Raw genomic sequence first — 22674 nt, 5'->3', positions numbered from 1 at the left:
CACTGGGGGTTCTCGGCACACAGGCCACCACCGATGAGAAGTTGTTAGAAGTTTCTAGAGGTGCAATTTCCAAAATAATTTGTGCAACGCAGCGCTCTAAACTTGCTTGACCAGCATCCATATCAGTTCAGGCAGCGGTCTAGCTAAAGACTTAGCCTCCAGAGAGGACTATGGTAGATCTCCATACTCTTGTGGAGTTGAGGGTCATCTTTTATACTACATAAGGCAATGACATCGCTGCAATGTAGAAGGTCTTCTTGAATGTTAAGGGAAACCTCCACGGCATATTTTCATAAAAAGATAGAAAGGTTACAAAAGAGCTCAAGCGACTCGGAGACTAGAAGACAAGAAGGCTCGTCACAACTCCTTAGTGTACTAGACCTTCTCTGTTGACTTATCTATATGCAAATCCTCTCAATGTGATGATTGAAAAAAGTTGTATTCAAAACGTAACATTTTGCAATCACCATTTTGCGGTTTTGTTGAATTTTTTTTAGTGCATATGTTTCCTAATGGGATGCAATATCGCATGATGACGCAAGCCATGTGGCCACTGTTATTGACTAGTTCAAGCCCAAGGGCTAGGCTACATCGCAGACTTTTATAGAATTTCCCCCCACTCTCACTTCTTGTGTGTTGTCTTTCAATAAAGCTTCGGGCCTGTGATTTCCCCTCCCTCCCCTCTCCTTCCCACTCCCCCACCCCATCACTTGTCTGTAATGATTTACGGTTTGATTTTAGTGAATGGAAGAATGTTAGTGTAGCATGTGGTGTGAGGTATAGTCTAGGTTAGCCTGTACTGTGTGTCATACGGTCATGTTATGTTTGGCGACTGTTATCATTTACGGTTTCATGGCTTGCGCTGCGTCGCAGTAATGTTTGTAGGATGACTATTGATTGTCAATAAAGCATTTTTCAATCAAAATACGCTGCAGATTTTCCGCAATGAAATCTCCGTTGCGGAAAATTCACCTAATGCCTAGAAACATGGAAAGCTCAACACGGTTTCCCTTTACACAACCATAGTTACATAATACATTTCTGGCTTCCTGCGGTATAACTAAGCAAGCCTAGGAGATATATATATATAATATCTGTATTCAGTGAGCTCCCCCTAGTGGTTGATGCAGGCAAACAGAATTTTATAATTGACTGTGTTCTATTTATTCAGCTGAAATATTATATTATGGATGTGGTATTATACTCCTATCAGTTATTGGCATGAGAACAAGAACTGGATCCGCCGTGGCATACACGAGGGGTCAATAAGGTCGCTGGCTTCTTGGAAGGACATTGGCTAATTACGTAATTATATCATATTTCAGATGGCTACAAAATATATAGTTTGTTTTTACAAGAAAATACATTACCTCTCCTGTCCGGCTGTGTCCCACAGCTGTAGATGCACCTTGAAGGCCTTGCCCTGTGTGCCACCTGGACCTGCATTTGTGTAAATCTGGAGAGATCGACAAAGTTTTGCATTTAAGAGACAAACCAACATGAACATAAATAAAGATCGGTCATTTAGAAAAAAACATTTCACCTGTATGAAATTCAGACATTTCAAAATAACATTTCAAATCTAATGTATAAAAAAAACGTATGACTTGCACGGGTCACTGCTTCTACTGCTGATGTCATCATTCCGTTGATCTGATTGGTTACAGAGTGTTTTTTTCCCCCAACCAAATTGACAACACAACCCCATTGTATGTAGGCCTGTGCTCATTGGCATAATCACGTGTACACAAGTCACTGCCCTCAAAAGATCAGCACACTCCTCTTCTGCTGATGTCATCGTTCCCATGATCTGATTGGCTGACGAGTGATACATTGACATACACTTCTAAACTAGTTATCTGATTGGCAGATAGTGGTAAAGCAAGCATTGATAAATGTATTTATTTTTTTACATATTTATTAATGTTCTATTTTGAACTCTGCATTACAGTCTGATACTGCCGGACAGTGCTGGAGCCTGGAGAGGTTGTAGGAGGGGTTCCAGCCTCCATGCTGTGGAAGGGGTCCCACTCCCCACATTTACCAGAACGTTATGGGGGTACCAGCCCCCTTGGGTGATAGGGGTATCAGCCCCCTCCGTACCCACGATATCGTAGGGGTCCCAGCCCCCTTGTATGATGGGGGTAATAGCCCCCTTCACAACGTCGGTCACAGGGGTCCCAGCCCCCTTCTGCTTCCCCCCTTTTGTCAGCCCTTGGGTGTCTGTCTACTTCCCCCTTCCTCCTATTTGTGAAGGAGGTTGAAGCATTGTTTGTTACTTTTGTTTAATGCCTGTTATATCGTTAGTGACCACTAGATGGTGGTAGAGCAGTTGCAGTGAGTTGCTGGACAGATTACACTGGACATGAAAATGTGGGGTTAAGGGGGGGGGGAGATGAGCTAAAAACGGAACGGGGGGGGGGGAGATTAGCAAGTGGAGAGGGGGCAACCATGTTGAAAGAGAGCATGAGATATGAGAGCATGGAAGAGATATTGAAAGTTAAAGTGAACAGCAAGAAAGAGAGAGCAGCAGGATAAGGAGCTCCAGACTGGTGTGAGAAAAAGAAGAACCTAGGAGTCATATCCAGCAGACTGCTATCTGGTACCCTGAGCAAGAGACTGGGAGCAACGGTGACCAGGCTGCTGCCATTACATGAGAGAAGCACCCTTGGCTCAACGATCCAAAGAGTGGACTAACTGGACACTGCACATACTGCCAAGGTGAGTCGTCAGCCAATTACAGAACCCCTGCCAGGCCCGCCGCTATTACCCCGTAGCGTCCAGAGACGCATAAAGGACAGAGATTGAGATCAGACAAAGCCATTGAAAGATAAATAGACTGTTGAACTTATACTGTTGCTGATTTCATCTGTTTATACGGTTATTAAGTAAAGATTTATAAAGAAAACTGGAGTAGTGTTGTGGTGTCCACATTTTAGATCTAACAAGGTGATTATCCCATTGGACACCAGATATGAAACAATTAGCCCCTTTCAACACCCACACGAACAGGGTTATCACATTAATCATGTCACCAGTATAGGCCATAGGAAATAAAATGTATTCATCTCCACTACCACCATAGACCACCAGAAATACTAATGAGGCCTTAAAACACATTAGAACACCAAAGAAATTGCCAAAAAACGGTTTGTTACCCTAAACATAGTAACAATAACTTCTTTACCACCCCAGACCACCAGGGATGTTACCAATAACTCCTTTACCACCAGACATGTTACCAATAACCCCTTCATTACCCTAGACCCCTAATCATGTTACCACTAACCCCTTCACTACCATAGACCACCAGGCAAGTTACCACTAACCCTTCACTACCCTAGTCCCCTAATCATGTTACCACTAACCCCTTCACTACCATAGACCACCAGGCAAGTTACCACTAACCCCTTCACTACCCTAGACCACAAGACACGCTAAAAGGACGAGAGAGTGGGTTTCCAGTCCCCAGAGTGACTCTCTTACCTTCTTTCTCACGTGCGTTAGGGAAATTTACCCCCTTACAAAACATTACAAAAGTCTTAACAAAAGAATGAATAAATCCCAGACCTCCACCCAAAACAACAAACTTTTTTAACCTGTAAACCTGGCGGATATTTTTGGGTGGAAAAGGTGGCATCCCTAAGTGTAGTCAGATTAGTAGGACAATAGTGACTATCCTATGTGGTAGAGGCTGGTCTCCAAAAGGATCCACAAAGATAGTTTAAGGCCCCAAACGGAGAGAGATCTTGTACTCAGCTGGGTTAGGTGGGACTTCCGCAGTGGTAGAGTTCCCGAGCCTCAGAACAGGGTCTGTTTGTTATGTTCCAGTCTCTGAGTGCGGAGAAAAATCTTGTGTGTGACGCCTCTTAGCCAGGATTTCAACACCTACAAATGTCACCCCCTCTAAGCGGGAAAATAAAATCTACTGACATTCTTGCAGCAGGATCAGAAGACTTTATTGCAGCGTTTCACTCACCACTCTCTTTTCCCGGAAGTCTATTCCAACTGTGGTGATGAATTTAGGGTTGAACTTGTTGTCTGTATATCTGTACAGGAACGTGGTCTTCCCAACACCAGAATCTCCGAGGGCCAGGAGCTTAATCAGATAATCATAGTCACCATCCGTCATAGTGGACACTGCGGTGATCCTACAAAAAAGTGAAAATTGTTACGGATGCATCCTATGAAGGAAAAAAATAAATTCACAAAATTGGAAAGGACGGATTTTCAACCTCTAATGGCAGCCATTAAACTGTTCAGATTGTTTATCATAGAACCTGGCTATAAATCTGCATGGTTATGATTTACATCCCAGAAATGTATAAATAAATTGACAACAGGGCACTACCATTTCGAGGTACGTCCCCACATTGTCTGACTCTGTCCAATCAGTGCTGACAGTGAGATTGTGTAAGGACAAGGGGAGTCTTTTTTTTGCCATTTACGGTGCAGTAAAAATAATGTGTACTTTATACTACAGATTAGTACGAACGTTCATCAATAAGGGGTTAAAATCGTATTTCAGCCGCTGGATTTAAACAAAATATTTAAATTCACTGACCGATATTGAGACACAAATTGTTAAGGTGGTTTCACAAACAAAAAAAATTTGCACGAAAAACTGCCACAAAAACGGCAGTCTTTCCAAAGAAGGAAAAACAGCACATTTTTTGTGGCAGTTTTCATGCAAAAATTTTTCCCTGTAAAGCCAAAAGTGGATTCAAAAGGAATAAAAAATATAAAGCAAGAAATTCTACTTCTCCAGTTGATTCTGCAGCAGCATCGGCGTTTGCGGGTAAGTCGATGTAGCAACTTACCTGCAAACTGTAGCCTCTGGTGCCGATGTGGCCGACACGATGCAGGACCTGGGGCAGGAAGTGAGTGACGTCACAGCGTGATCTCTCGAGAACACGGCTGTGTCTGCACTGCCAGAAGCTGGGCGTTGTGAAGAGAAGTGGATGATACTTCTCATCAGAACGGCCAGCTAGTAAAAGTAGTAAAAACGCCCCGATGTACGCACATAATACACGCCCACTTGGACTTTTACAAGCCTCATTTGCATAAATACAAAAATGGTCATAACTTGGCCAAAAATGCTCGTTTTTAAAAAAATAAAAACGTTACTCTTATCTACATTGGAGCGCCGATCTGCTGCAATAGCAGATAGGGGTTGCAAAATCTGGTGACAGAGCCTCTTTAAGTCAATAGCCTGAAGTAGGGTGGAAGATCTCAGTATATGACTGTGAGGCGTAATTAGAGCTCCATCACTCTTGTGAAAGCGCAAGTTATAAAAAGGGATTGTCTGTAACAGGCCGAACCTTGTCATATGTCCGGTCACTGGATATTTAGCTAATAGAAGCAGTCCGGTCTCATGCTGGTATTAAAGGGCTTGTCCATCAAGAGAGATCCTTTTCAAATGCACAATTAGAGAATATGAATATTGTAGAGGGAGGGGCCTCTATTAGCCCAAGCGGAGATCATCTGGTCCGGCCATGAAACACATTCATTTGAATAGCCAGCATTTAATACTATACATTCATGTGGTTGCTGGCCACAGCTTGACGGTCATCACTGATGGTTTTGGAACCCAAAGTGAGCAGAATCAATTTGAAAAGGAGCCGTCTCGACGAGTCATCGTCTTTAAAGAAAAAATTTGCAAGGTTCTGAATCTGGAGTAGTCAGTCTATGCAACTATTTATATATATATATATATATATATATATATATATATATATACACACACACACTGGGACGCTTAACCCTTACTGCGCTAGACCGCCAGAGATTTTAGCACTGACCTCTTCAATACACTAGACCATAGACTACTAATGGATTGGAGCAGAGGAGGGAAGTACATGTTGGCTAGAATGGTAAAATATGCAAAAGCAATGACCATACACATTACATAGCTGTGTCCGCTCATTTGGCCAACAGCTATTCCTCCCGATTCCCCCATAAACATGCATGCATTCTGAATAGAGAAGCCACTGCCACACACCTCATGCGGCATGTTATCAAAAGTATCGGGAACCTTCTCTTCACCAACCTCTGCCACCAGGGGAAGAGTCAGGAGGCCCCCATATACACATTAGATGGTCAGCCAATTATGATAAAATCGGGAGGTTCGACCGACATTATCTAATGTGTATGGCCACCATTACTTCCACTCAGCTAAAATGCCCTTTAAGTTCAAGACTGGGGTATTTGCGATCTACATACAGTACCCAGTAAGATCTGTCTTGATCTACTGGGGTCTAAGAAACTCTTCCAACTGAATTATCGAATAGAGTCCATTTAAAACAGTAGACATCATGGATGCCAATTGACTTCAGTGGGTACCCTCTTCTGTCATGCGTTAATGTAGTTGGCACTCACCAGACAACTGATCAGAGGGGGCTCCCTTTCAATCAGCTTCTCTGTAGTGGAGTCACAAACCATTCACCCAGTTATCATCCAATTAACAGTAATATATTGTAACCCCTAGTAAACCATTCGAACCAGACTAATATCGGTAATTTCCAATAGGCTGCTATTGTGAGAGGATGGTTGTAGCTTCTGTTATTGGCACTAAAGGTGGTCTTAAGACAACTGCTGATCAGTGAGAGTCCTGGAGGTTTGATCAACTTCGATCCTAAAATTATGGCCTTTCCTAAAAATCAATATCAATATTTTAGTCCCAAAAAAAGCTTCTAAGGGGTTGTCCTGTTTAGAAAACGAATTTTCATATACCCTATTAGGGTATTCTGAGTTAATTGAGGGGGGTCCTCTTTTCAGGATCCTCATCTTTTGATCAGATTGTAGAGCAGTTATTATTGATATGAATACGCACTGTGTAATGCTTCATTTCCCCTGTGATGGCACTGCAGGGAAACTGAACACTTACTGCCAGGTTTCCCCACAGATCACAGCTGATCGCTGGGGGGGGGGGGCTGCTCTGTGATCAGCTTATTGTCAAAGGAACCTTCTAACAAGTAGGGATTGTTCAAAGCAGAGAACCCCTTTAAGGGAAATGCACTTTGCTTGCGGATGTGAAATGTTGTCTTGTTAATGTGAAATGATGACTGCAGAACATTGAGGATGATTTATTTTCTTAGGGGGTGCAGACACTAGTTTGCATGATGATTCCTGGAGGAATGGGATGCGTCAGCTCTGCAGAACAGCTGCAGGACAAGGACGAGGTATATTGATGATTCACTCTATTCAGGTCTACTGCTCTCCATAGACAATTTTATCCTCATTACCAGAGAATTCTATAAATCTCCACAGAGACAGGGCACATTTTCTTATGACAGCCGGCTGTCATCATGCCTCTCACAGACTTCTAAACAAATCAGAACTGCAATTAATATTTCTACTAATTAACCTTTCATTATTTACGTGGGAAATTAGGCTAATTAATCAAAATATGCCTTGTTTATTAGATCATCTGCGCTTGTGGCATGTTATCCATTTTGCTGATCTGAAAGATGTACAACATACAATTATCATTCATCCATGTATCTATCCATCCATCCGTACCTTATGACAATAAACAGAATTTCTCCCAAAATTAATATAAATAATCATTGGTAACTACTTGAAATAGTTGTCTGACAACCAAAAAGATCACCATTATCGTTTTTTCAGAGAGCTTTCCCAGGCTACTAAGTGAGAAACTATGAATTCCCTGCCCCGTCATTCACGCCACCTGTGTCAGTCGCCTGGGGCAGGCCTGGTCAGAAGAGGACAGGCCTCCATCATTGGAGGACGGCGTGCGAATGGGGACAGGCGCGATTGTCTGATATGGCGTGCGGTACGATCTTTATCTGTGCATTGTGGCACTCTCTACATGGGCACTGTGGTATTATATACAGGGTGAAGCGTGTGGCGCAATCTACATGGGCACTGTGGCATTATAAAGGGGGCAGTGTGTAGCACTATCTGCATGGGCACTATGGCATTTTATAAGGGGGAAGTGTGTGGCACTATCTACATGAGCACTGTGGTACTATCGACAGGGGGCAGTGTGTGGCACTAGCTATGTGACATTACTAATGCAGTCTTGGTGTTAACAGGCTTGAAGAGGGTTGGATACAATACTAGAAGACCTCAGATTGAAATATAAAACTTTTCAGGGCAATCGAAGCATTTCGATTTGCGACAAATTTATTTGGACCAAATCGAATCTGATGGTCAGTTCGACCGAATCGGACCCAGAACGAATTTCTGGAAATTCGTTCATCTCTACTTATTGGTTGTCACCCACCTATCCTAGTAAAATATATGGTTAAGAAACAGCTAGATAAAGTTATCTGATGCAGGTGTCTATTGAAATCAATAGGCTATTCATGTAGTATACAAATGTACCCAGTCAACCACAGGATTAGCTCTTTACTCAGGATAATAGGGAGTGATCCCTCTATTTGCGGACTATATGGCACTATTATTTTGACATTTTTTGGCACTACTATTTTCACATTATACTGCCCTGTTATTTGGAAACTATTTGGCACTACTATTTGAGCATTATTAATTGGATATTGTCCTGCGAACTATATGGTACTATCATTTGGACACTCTGGCACTGCTATTTGATTACTATTAATTGAACATTGTTTAGCACTACTAGTTGAGCACTATATAGCACAATTATTTGGACAATGGCACTATAATTTGAGCAATATGAATTGAACATTGTTTGGCACTGCTAATTGAGAAGTATATGACACTTATGTGGACACTATTTGGCATGATTATTTGACCATTATTATTAGGATATGGTTTGACTAGTTGAGCACTATATGGCATTATTATTGTATTTGGACATTTGGCCAGTATTAATTAGAAATTGTTTTGCACTAATACTTGAACACTATATGGCACGATTATTTGGACATTGTTTGCCACTGCCATTTGTGTAATACATAGTACTTTTAATAAGAATTTTTGTGCGTGTTTTCATAAAATTGGAAATTGTCCTTCATATTTTTATTAAGAATTCTAAATACCATTTTAAAATCTATGCTAGAAAACTGGCATAATAACATTTCTGAATAGGAGAGTGACTAGTATGCACTTTTGATGTTAGGTACTTCATTAACACATTCAGAATAATTTCTGCAGTCACCGAAGACCCACCATGGACTCACCAAGGGCCAGATTAACAGGCAAGTTCCTGCTATTTTGGCATTGGAACTATTTAGGTCACATGCCAGATTAGCCGGAATTTACAAACTGGACTAAAAACTGTATGCTAATAAAAATGAATCCTTCAAGGAAGTGGAATGACATTTACTATTTAATAATTGCCAAGAATAATTTGTCTAACTTTAATTAAGCCAGCTCGAGAATGTAGATTTACCTGAACACGACAATAAAGATTTGGACTTTGCTAAATTAATTTATTTAGCAAGAAGATGTTCAATATTATGTGACCCAAACTTTATATCCATCCATTGCAACCAGAGGAATCACTTGCTAGCTTGGCTGTTTCTGTAACTCCTGCAGAGGGAATGGAAAGAGCCATCCATGGCCATCTATCGATTTAGTCGCTGCCTGGATGTGATGACCTACCCACTAGGTCAAAGGTCCAAGAGATAGGTGCAGGTCCCAGAGGTGGACCCTGCACTTTATAAACATTTACCCAGGATATGCCATAAATGACTTTAATGGGAACACCCCTTTAAGAATACAACTTGAGATTAATTCATCAGAGACAACATCTTTCATACTGCAATCGATGCTGAAAGAAATAGGGCAGGCCAGACAGGAACCTATAGAGGGGGTTTCAATTATTAGGGGAACAAATAGGGTAATCTGTGGCAAAGACTGGGATTGTCGAACATTGTGTTGTCTTTTTGGCGTTCGAGATATCGCAGATCGCACTGATACAGTATTGGGAGGGACTAGTGAGAACCCAGCAGTCATGGTGCACATTGGCACCAATAACGAAGTTAGAAGTAGATGGAATGTTCATAAAAAGGATTTCAGGGACGAAAGTTTAGAACAAGGACCTCAAATCTAATATTTTCTGAAATTCTACCTGAACCACGTGCCACACCAGATAGACAGTGGGAGATTATGGAGGTGAACAAGTGGCTAAAGAATTGGTGTAGGAAGGGGGGGGGGTTTGGGTCCTTGGAGAACTGGGCTGACAACTCTGTTGGCTTCAGACCCTACAATAAGGATGGGCTGCACCTGAATGGGAAGGGAGGAGATGTGCTGGGGCAGGACATAACTTGAAGCTCCTGGGCCCCATTTTCTTCTCCACCGTGTTTACAGAGTAGAATGAAATGTCAGGTGAAATGTAGAGGGATAAAGTAAACTCTCCATTAAATATCACCTGCCTAACCCAGGAAAAAGACGCAAGTCTTACACCCCTGAGTTCTGGGGGAACTAAGTAGAGTAATAGACGGGGCCGGCTCCAGGTTTATGTGGGCCCTTGGGCGACACAGACTTAGTAGGCCCCTTTGCGGGGGAACTCACGGCGGCAGTAAAATGGCAGAAAACGTCACTTTGTGTCTTGTTAGGCCTTGTTTATGCCCCCATATAGAAGTTAAGCCCCCAGTTTGTACCCCCATAAATTTAGTGCCACACTGCCCCGTCCCAGGTAGTGCCACACAGCCCCTCTCCTCCCAGGTAGTGCCACACAGCCCCCTCCCTGGTAGTGCAACACAGCCACCCCCCTTTTAGTGCCACACAGCTTCCCTCCCTGTAGGTAGCACCTTTGGGGTTCCCTCTAGGAGTGGAATTCCCAGCCAGAGCATTGCCGATGCTCTGGCTGGAGATTTTGCTTCAGGAGAAACCCTTGACGTCATGGTCCATATATGGACAGTGTTGTCAGGGGCGACCCCTGAGCCATAGTCCCGGGCAGAGCACTACTAGCACTCTGCCTGGGACTCCTTCTCTCCCTCTACCATTGTCGATATTTGGACAGTGATGTCAGGGGCTTCCTCAGAAACAGAGTCCTGGAGCAGAGCGGCTAGCGCTCTGCCTGGGACTCCTTCTCTCCTCCCAACATCACCGTTCATACATGGATAGTGATGTCTGGAGCATCAGTAAAGGCTCTGCTCTGGTAGTCCAGCTCTGGGGAAGCCCCTGACATCACTGTCCATATACGGCTAGTGATGTCAGGGGCAACACCAGAACCAAAGTCCCGGACGGAGCGCTACTAGCACTCTGCCTGGGACAATGCTCTGCTCCTGACCACACTGTCCATAGACACTGTCCAGAGACAGAGTCCCGAAGCAGAGCCGCTTCTAGCGCTCTGCCTGGGACTCCTCTCCTCCTGACATCACTGTCAATATTTGGACAATGATGCCATGACGACTGCAGCGACAGCACCCGGCAGCCGAGTGGCCACCCTTCCAACGGTAGTGGGCCCCGGCACTTGCCCAGGTTCGCCGGGTGCGGACGCCGGCCCTGGTAATAGACATACATTTTTATTATTCCATAGCATTTCCATGCCGCATAAAAGTTTGGTACATAAAATGAGATTGCTGGGACTGCGGGAAAATGTTTGTAAGTGGGTAACTAACTGGCACATATTAAAGGCTATGTACACCTTTGAAAGGCATTTTTTTTTATTTTTTATAAAAATGTCTATCAGTGTGATTGGTGCAACTTTATCATTATTTATTTTTATTTTTTTTTATTTAACTTTTTGAGATACAGCAGCTTTGTATTCTGTATTTAGAGCAGCTGTATTGTGCGCTATGACCTGAATCCGTCAGTCCCGCTAGACAGGTTCAGGGTCAGCGAGTCCTCCACCTGTAATTGATCACATCTGTTATAAACTTACATGTGATGGATAACAGGTGGATCCTGCGGACCCTCTTTCCCTGAACCCGTCAGTTCCGCGGGCCTGACGGGTACAGGATTCAGCGTAAGATACAGATGCTCTGTCTCAAAGTAAAAATAATTTTTAATAACCAATTATAAAGTTGCACCAAACACAATGATCGACCCATTTAAAAAAAAAAAAAAAAAAGAACCTGTCCTTCGAAGGTTTACATGGCCTTTAAATAGAAGGTGGTTATGAACGGATCATACTCCGATTACGTCACAGTTACTAGTAGGGTACTAGTGGTCGCAGGGGTCAGTGTTGGGCCATTCAAAAATACATATATTTATTAATCCTTTTAGAGGGATTGCACAGAAAAAAAATAATTTTTTTTTGCAAAATAATTATTTTACACAGTTTAGTAACACCAAATATGGCAGTATTATATTATAAAGGGACTTAGAAATGTTGAAGACTTGGGTAAAGAAGTGGTAGGGTTCAACGCTGATAAATGTAAGGTTATGCACTTTGAAAGGGAAAATACATTACACCATTACATACTAAATGGGTAAAAACGGACATACAAAATCACTCCAGGGACCCAGACCCCATCTGAACTACAATTGCAGCCACATAAGAGAAGGGGCAGAGCCAGTGACTCCCTAAGACTTCAAAAGTCTTCACGCATGGGTGGCCACCTCTAATCTTTTTAGCTAGATCGGGATCTCAAATTTTTCTCAGAGTTGGTGTACCAGAGGTGAGAAGTGAATACTCCATTATAAATAAAGACTGTCTGGGCATAACTAGAAACCGCTGAGTTTGGCGGGTAAGACTAAGCGGGGAGGGTAAGCAGTAGAGGATGCATAGGTTCCTCAAAGTGGTGGAGGCCCCAAGGCATGTGCCTCTTGTGCCCTCCCTATAATCCGAACCTGGTCCTAGGGTAAAGAGGTTATGAAATCTGTGTAACATCATAATGCATGATATATACCAAGAAAGAAAAAAAGAAAAAATTGTGAAAAATTAACAATGTATTCTATGAATTGTATTATTGTATAATTAAAAGTTATTCCACCCATGAATAGAATTTCTCTTTAAAATTTTCAGATGATGTATCTGAGTGTAGTCAAGCCAACGAAGGAAGGGTCAGAGCATGTGGCTGAGGGGGATGGGGGAGTAATGCATCACATGCCGTAGAGAACAGACAGAATAATGGAGCTCTTACCATCAATAAATGGTCTTCTTCCTATGAACCTATAGTCCGTATCAGCACAAGAGAAATTCTAATGACAAAGTTCAGCCGGCCGGTGCGAGACAACGTTGAACGGCGTTCGTTTGCTCCTGTCACATGGAGCTATTGATGGGAGCGAGCGGTCGTTACTCCAATCGCTCGTCCCCATACATTATGATGTCGGCAGCGCGTCTCCCTGTTTACACAAGGAGATGCGCTGCCGATAACATGTCCCATTTTTAAAACGATACGACCAGCAGATGATTGAGCGTTTGCTCGTTAACCTGCTGATCGCTGCCCTTTTTACACAGGGGAATTATCGGCAACGAGCGTATTATGAACGCTCGTCTGCCCGATAATCGTCATGTGTAAAACCCCCTTTAGTGTCTGTGAGCAGTATTAGTTTAGCTCCTGTTTTCATTCAATGACAGAAAGCAGAGATCTAGAAAAAAGTAAGAAGCTGAAACAAAATATATTTTGTGGTTTCATTGTTAAAAGGGTTCTCCAGCCAGTAAAAATTGATGGCCTACTCCCAGACCCACGCCGATCAGCTGTTTTGAAGGGGGTGCAGCTCTCGTACGAGCGCCGTTTCCCCTTCATTTCTACTTGCTCACTGTAAATCGTCATCACACCTGTAGCGGTAATTCACAGGTATTGCAGCCTTCTTCCCCAATTGAAGTGATATCGAACTATCGCTCTCTCTTCTTCTTCCATCTCGCTCTCTCTTCTTCTTCCATCTCGCTCTCTCTCTTCTTCTTCCATCTCGCTCTCTCTCTCTCTTTTTCCATCTCGCTCTCTCTCTCTCTTTTTCCATCTCGCTCTCTCTCTCTTTTTCCATCTCGCTCTCTCTCTTTTTCCATCTCGCTCTCTCTCTTTTTCCATCTCGCTCTCTCTCTTTTTCCATCTCGCTCTCTCTCTTTTTCCATCTCGCTCTCTCTCTTTTTCCATCTCGCTCTCTCTCTTTTTCCATCTCGCTCTCTCTCTTTTTCCATCTCGCTCTCTCTCTTTTTCCATCTCGCTCTCTCTCTTTTTCCATCTCGCTCTCTCTCTTTTTCCATCTCGCTCTCTCTCTTTTTCCATCTCGCTCTCTCTCTTTTTCCATCTCGCTCTCTCTCTTTTTCCATCTCGCTCTCTCTCTTTTTCCATCTCGCTCTCTCTCTTTTTCCATCTCGCTCTCTCTCTTTTTCCATCTCGCTCTCTCTCTTTTTCCATCTCGCTCTCTCTCTTTTTCCATCTCGCTCTCTCTCTTTTTCCATCTCGCTCTCTCTCTTTTTCCATCTCGCTCTCTCTCTTTTTCCATCTCGCTCTCTCTCTTTTTCCATCTCGCTCTCTCTCTTTTTCCATCTCGCTCTCTCTCTTTTTCCATCTCGCTCTCTCTCTTTTTCCATCTCGCTCTATCGTACATTTATCACACTTTTATCTATCTCTCATATCTTTCTATCTTATCTTTTTCATATCTATCTATCCCCAACAATTTTCAACTATCATAAAGAGGGACAACTCACATTGCAAGATAGCACCACGTATCTAGCACCATCTAATCCCTATTGACCCTGCTTCCTTTGTGCCCCCACACATTAATAGTACCGTCCTTTGGGTAATAAACAGTAGTAGTCCTCCTTTGTGCCCCACATGCTTTCATAGTCCCCTCTGTGTGGTACACACAATAGTAGTGTCCCCACAAAGTGAGAATACCTTCTTAGTGCCCCTTACAGTAATGATGCCCCCTTAGTGCGCCCACACAATAGAATGCCCCCATAGTGCTCCCACACATAATGCCCCCTAAGTGCCCCCTCACAGTAATGATGCCCTTAGTGCCCCTACAGTACTATCATGCTCCAGTAATGCCCCTACACAGTATCATGCCCCCACTCAGTATCATAGCCCCACAGTGCACCCCCACACAGTATCATGCTGCAGTAATTCCCCCACACAGTATTATGCCCCCCACATTGGCCCCTCACAGTATCGTGCCCCCACACAGTATCATGCCCCCAAAGTTTATCCCATAGTGCCCTAAACACACAGTATAATGCCAGTCATTCCCACCCACAGTATATTGCTGCTATAATGCCCCACACCCAGTATAATGCTCTCATAGGTACCTCTTCACACAGTATAATGCGCTCATAGTACCTCCTCACACTGTATAATACTCTCATAGTACCTCCACACGCAGTATAATGCTCTCATAGTACCACCACACGCAGTATAATGCTGTCATAGTACCTCTTCACACAGTATAATGCGCTCATAGTACCTCCTCACACTGTATAATGCTCTCATAGTACCTCCACACGCAGTATAATGCTCTCATAGTACCACCACACGCAGTATAATGCTCTCATAGTACCTCTTCACACAGTATAATGCTCTCATAGTACCTCCACACACACAATATAATGCTCTCATAGTACCTCCACACACAATATAATGCTCTCATAGTACCTCCACACACAATATAATGCTCTCATAGTACCTCCACACACAATATAATGCTCTCATAGTACCTCCTCACACAGTATAATGCGCTCATCGTACCTCCACACACAATATAATGCTCTCATAGTACCTCCACACGCAGTATAATGCTCTCATAGTACCACCACACGCAGTATAATCCTCTCATAGTACCTCTTCACACAGTATAATGCTCTCATAGTACCTCCACACACAATATAATGCTCTCATAGTACCTCCACACACAATATAATGCTCTCATAGTACCTCTTCACACAGTATAATGCGCTCATAGTACCTCCTCACACTGTATAATGCTCTCATAGTACCTCCACACGCAGTATAATGCTCTCATAGTACCACCACACGCAGTATAATGCTCTCATAGTACCACCACACGCAGTATAATCCTCTCATAGTACCTCTTCACACAGTATAATGCTCTCATAGTACCTCCACACACAATATAATGCTCTCATAGTACCTCCACACACAATATAATGCTCTCATAGTACCTCTTCACACAGTATAATGCGCTCATAGTACCTCCTCACACTGTATAATGCTCTCATAGTACCTCCACACGCAGTATAATGCTCTCATAGTACCACCACACGCAGTATAATGCTCTCATAGTACCACCACACGCAGTATAATGCTCTCATAGTACCTCTTCACACAGTATAATGCTCTCATAGTACCTCCACACACAATATAATGCTCTCATAGTACCTCCTCACACAGTATAATGCGCTCATAGTACCACCACACACAATATAATGCTCTCATAGTACCTCCACACGCAGTATAATGCTCTCATAGGTACCTCTTCACACAGTATAATGCGCTCATAGTACCTCCTCACACTGTATAATACTCTCATAGTACCACCACACGCAGTATAATGCTCTCATAGTACCTCTTCACACAGTATAATGCGCTCATAGTACCTCCTCACACTGTATAATGCTCTCATAGTACCTCCACACGCAGTATAATGCTCTCATAGTACCACCACACGCAGTATAATGCTCTCATAGTACCTCTTCACACAGTATAATGCTCTCATAGTACCTCCACACACAATATAATGCTCTCATAGTACCTCCACACACAATATAATGCTCTCATAGTACCTCCTCACACAGTATAATGCGCTCATAGTACCTCCACACACAATATAATGCTCTCATAGTACCTCCACACGCAGTATAATGCTCTCATAGTACCACCACACGCAGTATAATGCTCTCATAGTACCTCTTCACACAGTATAATGCTCTCATAGTACCTCCACAGACAATATAATGCTCTCATAGTACCTCCACACACAATATAATGCTCTCATAGTACCTCCTCACACAGTATAATGCGCTCATAGTACCACCACACACAATATAATGCTCTCATAGTACCTCCACACGCAGTATAATGCTCTCATAGTACCTCCACACACAATATAATGCTCTCATAGTACCTCCACACACAATATAATGCTCTCATAGTACCTCCACACACAATATAATGCTCTCATAGTACCTCCACACACAATATAATGCTCTCATAGTACCTCCTCACACAGTATAATGCGCTCATAGTACCACCACACACAATATAATGCTCACATAGTACCTCCACACGCAGTATAATGCTCTCATAGTACCTCCTCACACAGTATAACGCACTCATAGTACTTTCACACGCAGTATAATGCTCTCATAGTACCTCCACACACAATATAATGCTCTCATAGTACCTCCACACGCAGTATAATGCTCTCATAGGTACCTCTTCACACAGTATAATGCGCTCATAGTACCACCACACACAATATAATGCTCACATAGTACCTCCACACGCAGTATAATGCTCTCATAGTACCTCCTCACACTGTATAATACTCTCATAGTACCACCACACGCAGTATAATGCTCTCATAGTACCTCTTCACACAGTATAATGCGCTCATAGTACCTCCTCACACTGTATAATGCTCTCATAGTACCTCCACACGCAGTATAATGCTCTCATAGTACCACCACACGCAGTATAATGCTCTCATAGTACCTCTTCACACAGTATAATGCTCTCATAGTACCTCCACACACAATATAATGCTTTCATAGTACCTCCACACACAATATAATGCTCTCATAGTACCTCCTCACACAGTATAATGCGCTCATAGTACCTCCACACACAATATAATGCTCTCATAGTACCTCCACACGCAGTATAATGCTCTCATAGTACCACCACACGCAGTATAATGCTCTCATAGTACCTCTTCACACAGTATAATGCTCTCATAGTACCTCCACAGACAATATAATGCTCTCATAGTACCTCCACACACAATATAATGCTCTCATAGTACCTCCTCACACAGTATAATGCGCTCATAGTACCACCACACACAATATAATGCTCTCATAGTACCTCCACACGCAGTATAATGCTCTCATAGTACCTCCACACACAATATAATGCTCTCATAGTACCTCCACACACAATATAATGCTCTCATAGTACCTCCACACACAATATAATGCTCTCATAGTACCTCCACACACAATATAATGCTCTCATAGTACCTCCTCACACAATATAATGCTCTCATAGTACCTCCTCACACAGTATAATGCGCTCATAGTACCACCACACACAATATAATGCTCACATAGTACCTCCACACGCAGTATAATGCTCTCATAGTACCTCCTCACACAGTATAACGCACTCATAGTACTTTCACACGCAGTATAATGCTCTCATAGTACCTCCACACACAATATAATGCTCTCATAGTACCTCCACACGCAGTATAATGCTCTCATAGGTACCTCTTCACACAGTATAATGCGCTCATAGTACCACCACACACAATATAATGCTCACATAGTACCTCCACACGCAGTATAATGCTCTCATAGTACCTCCTCACACAGTATAACGCACTCATAGTACTTTCACACGCAGTATAATGCTCTCATAGTACCACCACACACAATATAATGCTCTCATAGTACCTCCACACGCAGTATAATGCTCTCATAGGTACCTCTTCACACAGTATAATGCGCTCATAGTACCTCCTCACACTGTATAATGCTCTCATAGTACCTCCACACGCAGTATAATGCTCTCATAGTACCACCACACGCAGTATAATGCTCTCATAGTACCTCTTCACACAGTATAATGCTCTCATAGTACCTCCACACACAATATAATGCTCTCATAGTACCTCCACACACAGTATAATGCTCTCATAGTACCTCCTCACACAGTATAATGCTCTCATAGTACCTCCTCACACAGTATAATGCTCTCATAGTACCTCCTCACACAGTATAATGCTCTCATAGTACCTCCTCATAATGCTCTCAGAGTGCCCCACACATCGTATAATGCTCTCATAGTGCCACACACATCGTATAATGCCCCATAGTGCCTCCTAAAAATAATAAAACAAATACTCACCTAGCCCCATTCCAATGACAAATGGAGGAGATACCTCTGCAGGTCTCCTCCGGTCTGTGCTGTGAGGGCGCAGGCAGACACACTAATGTTATTCCATCACGCTAGCTTGCACCAAGTCACTCATGGCAAGCCTCACAGGGTTAATAGTGGAAGCGGCGGCTACCTGTTTCACCATGGTATTCAACTGTATCATGCAGCAGGCCTCGCGGGACAGCTGGATATCACACGGAATCCAGGACGGTTGGGAGACATATCTATCTATCCATTTCACATCGTTCTCACATCTAATATCTCTCTCATATCTATCTCGCATTTATCTAACTCATATGTATTTATCTATCTCTCATATTTATCTATCCATCTCAAATATATCTCCTATCCATCGATCCATCTCATGCCATTACCGCTCTTGGCTGGCAGAAGTGATCAGTTTGGCAGGATTCTCAGGGAGGGTGGGGCTCATTATGCATTTTGCTATGGGGCCCTATGATTTGTGTCTACGCCCCCGCCCTTCAAGACCTTATTCAATAAAAATTGTGGCGTAAATTGCTTTAAGAAAACATGAGCAGATAAAACAAAGTGTGGAATGTGTGTATATAATGTGTATATATATATATATATATATATATATATATATGCACACAAGTATATGAGAAAACTGGTAGAGCGAGTCCAGCAAGTAAAGCGGCCGCAATAACCTGATTCATAATAACGTAAGTGGTCAAATATGAGAGTAATGGACAAGAATACACACAGGAATGTCGTGCATTATGACAAAAAAAATGTACACCCAAGAGTAAACTTCTTATACGTGTTAGAAATAACTGAAAAATCAAGTAAAAATTTTAAAGACACATTACACCTTATATTACAGTACTGCAATCTGAACAATTCCCCAATATAATGCCATAATTAGAATAGCTCCTTATACTGCAGGAGTGACTATTAATAAGCCAGAAGATTGCAAGGAAATCCAATTTTTAAGCACAGTCAGCAGAATACAGGTGCTGTTTATGGCCGTCTGTATTATACTTAGATCTGCATTCACAATTCTACAGCCTTCACAGCGGAAATCTCTCAACATTCTTGGTGTCACTAGGAACGGTCACCAAAATAATGGCATATATCAGTTTCCTAACTTTCGGGGGTGAAGAGGTTGCAGTCATAACTCTGTTCCGATGCCAAAATCGATTTTTCATAGGGACCCAGTAGATTTAAATCATAACTACACTTTCAAACATTTGATATGTCATGGAGACATATCAAAAGTTTGGATCGATGGTGGTCCGGGTCCTGAGACCTCCACCGTTTGCTGAAACGGTGGAGCGCTGAGCGCTTTGCTCCTTCAACTGTGATCGGTGCTCCCTGTCAAGATGAGGCCAGGTTATATAGACGTTCTACGAGAGCGGTCTTCAGCCTGACGAGGAGCGCCAATTACAGCCGAAGGAGCAAAGAGCTCAGCTGAGCGCTTCTGCACCTTCACTTTAGCAGCGGTGGGTGGGTCTTAGCACCCGGACCCCCAGCGATCCAAACTATTGATATGTCTGTATGACATATCAAAAGTTTGATGAAAGTGTAGTTACGATTTAAGTTACGCATGAGTCACCCATGAATATTTTTGAAAAATATTAAGTTACAGTAGTGGATGGATTATCCTTTATAATACACAGCTGCTGTTGAATCTCCCTAGAAGACAAAGGCGTGTATTACGTTTGTCAATCACTGACAGTCCTGGAAAAAACAAAACAACTTTCCATATTTCATCGGCCCTTATAACCCACAATACCAGCTGCGGCAACACCTTGTTATATAGCTCTATCCACCGAACCTTTAATTATAGTGCCATACCGCCCAACTTTCAAGTACCACAAAGAGGGACAATTTTTTTTTTAAGCCACGCCTCTAAACCCACCCAATCCCCGCCCATACACACCTGGTTCAGCCCACACAGTATCATGCTCCCATAGTGCCTCCAACACAGTATAATGCCCTCTAGCTGCCCCCACACGGTATAATGCCCTCATACAGTATAAAGCTGCCACCATACAGTATAAAGCCCCCATAGATACACCCATACCATATAAAGCCAACACAGATACCCCCATGCAGTATAATGCCCAAACATATTCCCCCAGACAGCATAATGCTCTTGTAGATAGTTCCACAGTGGCTATGTAGATAGTGCCCATGTAGATAGTGCCCCTATATAGTGCTACAGTGTCCATGTTAATAGCTTTTCCCCCCCTGTAGATAGCTTTCCCCCCCCTGTAGATCGCGCCATTGGGTTTCTCTCTAGGAGCGGAATCCCCAGCCAGAGCATAGGCCGGAGATTCCGCTCCTAGAGGAAAGCCCTGATGTCACTGTCCATATATGGACAGTGACGTAGGTGGCTACTCCTTGAGCAGAATCCCCGTTGCAGAATCTGGCCGGGGATTTCACTCCAGGGGGAGCCCCTGACGTCAATGTGCATATATATGGACAGTGACCTAATGGGATTCCTCTAGGAGCGGAATTGCCGGCCAGATCATCGGCAACGGGGATTCCGCTCAATCAGTAGCCACTGACGTCACTGTCCATATATGGACAGTGAGATCAAGGGCTTCCCCGAGGACAGCGCTTAAAGTAGCGCTGTGCCCGGGGAGTCCTCGGCGAGCTGAGGAGCTGCCTCTGCTCCTTCGCTCTGAATTCTGAAGCAGGGAGCGGATCGTTCCCTGCTTCAGAATTGTGTTCAACTGTATCTGCGCAGATACAGTTGACAGCGGTACTTACCCCCGGCCGCCCGAGACAGCGGAATACCACCAGGAATCCAGGTCCGTCCCTGCTGAATCTGGGGCGGTTAGGAGGTATATATACCTGCACATACATGTAACCAGATTTTGCATGTCCCCTATTGGTACATTGGTTTCTCTGCGGGTTCAAGTGAATGTGTAATCATTTAATGGAATATCAACTTACACAACTTAACTATAATTGATCTTCTCTCCGGGATAATAATTCACCCACAAGCCTGCAGTAACAGGGAATCCAATAAATCCTCTACAACCATACATCACTGTAATCAATGCAGGATGGTATTAAAACAGCATTTAATTATGGCTCTTGAGGCCCTGATCCCTTTATTACAGAGCTCAGTGAAGGAGGCGGTTATCTATGGGATCATGAGCTTGATGTCTAGGGACGGAACATTATGGAAGATAGGATTTGTGCTGCTGCTGTGTTCAGCTCACAGAGGATTGTTTAGACCAGGGGTGCACAACCCGCGGCCCACATGCAGCCCTGTAATGCCGTCCTGTGTGCCCTACACCCATCGGGACACAGATATTTTTGCAGAAAGTAAAAAAAATGCTGTGAATGGATGGCAGCTCCGTTCTCTCCTTCCTACACTGCAGGATCTGGAAGATACATGTGCGGCAACAGAGAGAAAAGTAACCTTCGAAGGAACTGTGGCAGATGACACTTATGGAGGACACTGTGGCTCATGGCACTAAGGGGGTGGTGTGGCTCTTGGCACTAAGGGAGGCACTATGGATGATGGCATTTTATGGAGGGCACTGTGGCTCATGGCATTAGTGGAGAGCACTGTGGCTCATGGCACTAATGGAGGCACTGTGGATGATTGTATTTTATGGAGGGCACTGTGGCTCAGGGCACTAATGGAAAACACTATGGTTCATGGCACTAAGGGGGGAGTCCTGGCTCTTCACTAGGAATAACATAGTATCAATACGGAATGTGCTTG

General features: G+C 43.3%; 1 protein-coding gene across 3 annotated transcripts in view; it reads right to left on the bottom strand.

Moving 5' to 3' along the window:
• The window catches only part of RAB27B (RAB27B, member RAS oncogene family), a 203845-nt gene that overhangs the window by 7744 nt on the left and 173427 nt on the right, over window positions 1–22674 (bottom strand). For all 3 annotated transcript variants that reach the window (XM_075841316.1, XM_075841322.1, XM_075841330.1), the window contains 2 exons: window positions 3980–4151; window positions 1371–1456 (listed from right to left, as the gene is read on the bottom strand). In XM_075841316.1, the coding sequence (XP_075697431.1) occupies window positions 1371–1456; window positions 3980–4132 (239 nt within the window). In that variant the 5' untranslated portion in view covers window positions 4133–4151. The remainder of the gene's footprint in view (window positions 1–1370; window positions 1457–3979; window positions 4152–22674) is intronic.

This window comes from Rhinoderma darwinii, chromosome 1 (assembly GCF_050947455.1).
Source record: "Rhinoderma darwinii isolate aRhiDar2 chromosome 1, aRhiDar2.hap1, whole genome shotgun sequence".
Taxonomy (NCBI): Eukaryota; Metazoa; Chordata; class Amphibia; order Anura; family Rhinodermatidae; genus Rhinoderma; species Rhinoderma darwinii.
The sequence above is the reverse complement of the archived record's forward strand: the minus strand, read 5'-3'. Positions and strand labels throughout refer to the sequence as shown.